This window comes from Aplysia californica, unplaced genomic scaffold (genome assembly GCF_000002075.1).
Source record: "Aplysia californica isolate F4 #8 unplaced genomic scaffold, AplCal3.0 scaffold00074, whole genome shotgun sequence".
Lineage (NCBI taxonomy): Eukaryota > Metazoa > Mollusca > Gastropoda > Aplysiida > Aplysiidae > Aplysia > Aplysia californica.
This window is the reverse complement of record NW_004797344.1, coordinates 130,238-133,093: the sequence shown is the minus strand read 5'-3', so window position 1 is coordinate 133,093 and position 2,856 is coordinate 130,238. Positions and strand designations below refer to the sequence as shown.

At 39.6% G+C, this 2,856-nt stretch overlaps 1 protein-coding gene across 1 annotated transcript in view; it reads left to right on the top strand.

The window, feature by feature from the left end:
* Window positions 1–1,642: 1,642 nt before the first annotated feature.
* The window catches only part of LOC101854007, a gene marked incomplete at its 3' end in the record, with an annotated part of 40,077 nt that continues 38,863 nt past the window's right edge, over window positions 1,643–2,856 (top strand). Inside the window, 1 exon segment of the mRNA XM_005094035.3 lies at window positions 1,643–2,503. Coding sequence (XP_005094092.2) covers window positions 2,266–2,503 — 238 coding nt within the window.

The window sequence follows — 2,856 nt, the reverse complement described above, 5'->3', positions numbered from 1 at the left end:
CCTTTTTCCCCTTTCCTCTGCTGGGTTCCCGGCTCTTTCTACTGCTACTCCTGGCCTCCTTCTTATACTGCTGTCTTTCTGCCACACCCCTGATCTTAGGGTAGGCAAGATGATAGATTGAACGCCTAGCCTTCGACTCGAATAAAGGCGAAAAAATATCAGAGGTATCGTGTGCAAGTTGTCCATGTTAAAAGTCCCTTGGTGGCCCTAAAATCGAAAAGTGCAGGCTTCAGCACCATCCTGGCAAAATTCAAAATTAATTCCTACCAAACTGAAAATGTTTAATGTGTCCCGCTCTCTCATATCATCATGACCTTATGCAGCTGCGAGCGCTGTAAAACACTTACTAAAAACAATTTATTATTTTTAAAACAACAGAACAACAAAAAACGAACACGGTGTGGGTGATTTGCGGATGCTCTCGTGTGGTTTGATCTTTCTTTCCTATCAAACTTTTTTCGTCCTTATCTCTCCTTCTTTTTCGTGTCTGTTACTCGATCTTTTGTCACACCTCTACTCCTCGGCACTTCTATGACCTCATCCTGCTGCAAAAGCCGCAACACTCTTACCGAAAAACTAAAAGAAGAGAACGCATGAAAAATACACTCATGTCTTGCCATGATCTCCCTGCCTGTGTTGTTTCGGTCCCAATAATTAGCCTAAGATAGGTTTTCAATACATGACCTGTAGGTCAAAATGCATTAAAATTGGTGTCTTATTCGGCGAAAGAAAACGAGAACGTGTAAATAATCTATTTGTCACTGGAAAATCCAATGCTGTAAAAAAAAAATTTTTAAAGCTTTCTTTGTCGGACATTAGCTTTTACAATGACACTAACATGAGGAATACACACGACTGTAATAATTCAAGTTAGAGCGAACGTGTACATGGTTAATATAATATTATTATTATCAACTATAACTTAAAATGTGATCCAGTACCCATAATACGGTACTAAATGGTCGCTTTTAAAGCACAAAAGGGGGCTCTCCCGAAAAATGCTGTTTTGAGAAAATCGAAGGTAAAGTTTTTGCCCCATGTTCAGTTTCTTTAAAAGACGGAGAGTTTTCTCTATAACCAAACAAATATACACACCAATGGAACCATATTTCTCCTATAGGTAAGGCAATGCCCACTTTTGGTGTAGGTCAAGATTTCTGAAACCCCCTGAAATCTGGGCTATCCCGCTTGTCCTTAAAAGGGACCAAATAGAATCAAGCTTAAGGCAGCATAAAATGCCGCAATTTATAGGCTATAATATAGCCCAATTTAAGCACAAGCAGATAGCCTAATATGAACTCACACACCTGCTCACACATACTGCTCGATTATATTACACTCGAGCGTCTGCTGAACACAATTAAGCGGTTTCATTCTACTTTTTTTTAATTGTCTGGGGTGATGACAGAACATATCACATTTTAGCTTTTTCTTAAGTAATCTGTTTACTAGACTTTTTTCTTTCTTTAAACCCTCTAGTTTTGTGCAGAGTGGTACGGGGGGGGGGGGGGTTATGGTAATCGCAAAATAAAGATAAATCAGTTGATAAATTTTCCCTTCTTTTAAGTAAACTACGTGTAGACCTACTAGGCCTACTGTAGACTGTAGATAGATAGAGCATGGATCTCCACAATGCAAAAGATCGTTGCACAGGACCCATGCTTCACCTACACGAAAGCTTCTGTTACGATTCTATTCTCTAATTCTAAAAAGGTGTAACTTTATCATAACTCACTATCCGTTATTATTGCAGAACTGAATTTTATGGTATTAAAATATTGCTTTAAATTCGGCTTGCTCTCACTGCAATAAAAACAAAGATAGGGTAGATCTAGTAGAGAATCTTTGATAAACACACGTACGCCCTGTCTAGATACGAAACTAAGGCTGCTGGGCTTCCCTGTGACGCACATCAAAGGTGTTGCCGGTGATTGGACACAGGTAAAAATAATCAACAACATCACCTGGGCTGCTGGGCTGTCCCCGTTTCCTCCGCTGTCGCTGTAGTGCTGTGTGTGGCGTGTGTGTATGTGTGTTCACGGTTGACAGCAGACCAGTGTTCCCGCGACAGCACAACGAAAAACACAAAGACAGATAATGGCTCTGCCTTCGTTTTCTCCTTACAGAGAAATGAAATCGCTTTTCTGAAATGATAGTTGGAGAGCTGGTTTACATTTACTAAATACCTAAACCTGTTATTCTCGTCTGGATACTATTTTTTTTCCCTGTGGTGCTTCCTTCTGAGGTACATTGTCAGTCAGAACGATGGTGTTCGCTCACCGCCGTGCGATGGGTGTGTCCCTTTTCATCGCCGTGATCGGAGTCGGCCTAATTGTGGCCGCCTTTTCTACAGACCACTGGGTCATCTCACACCCCGTTGGTAAAGAAGCGGAAAATGCCAGCGAGTTTTTAAACCATACAGGGGGTGAAGTGAGCTTTGGATTATTCAGCGGTTCTTCGAGGTTGAATTATGCCTTGGGTGTGAGACCGGTGAATTTATTAAGTAAGGCATATTTTGTTCTTTGAATACTGCTTAGAACTTCTCGGGAGAAGTGTTAATGTTATAACAATATGAATTTTTTTTAAATTTAAATCTCCATCCTGTCACAGCAGTCGAGGTGGTAGCCTACTTGTTATATTTATTATGAACGCAGTTAAAATAACATGTTGTAATGTTGGCCTTCATGGGTTTCAATCATTTAATTGAGGGAAACAATAAAATAAAGTACCCTACGTTCGTATTCGGAAAGAAAACAAAGCCAAGTTGACATACAAAATGCTTTCTACATATTATTGTTATTGTTATTCTTAACATTCTTCTTCTTCTTCTTCTTCTTATTATTATTATTATTATTA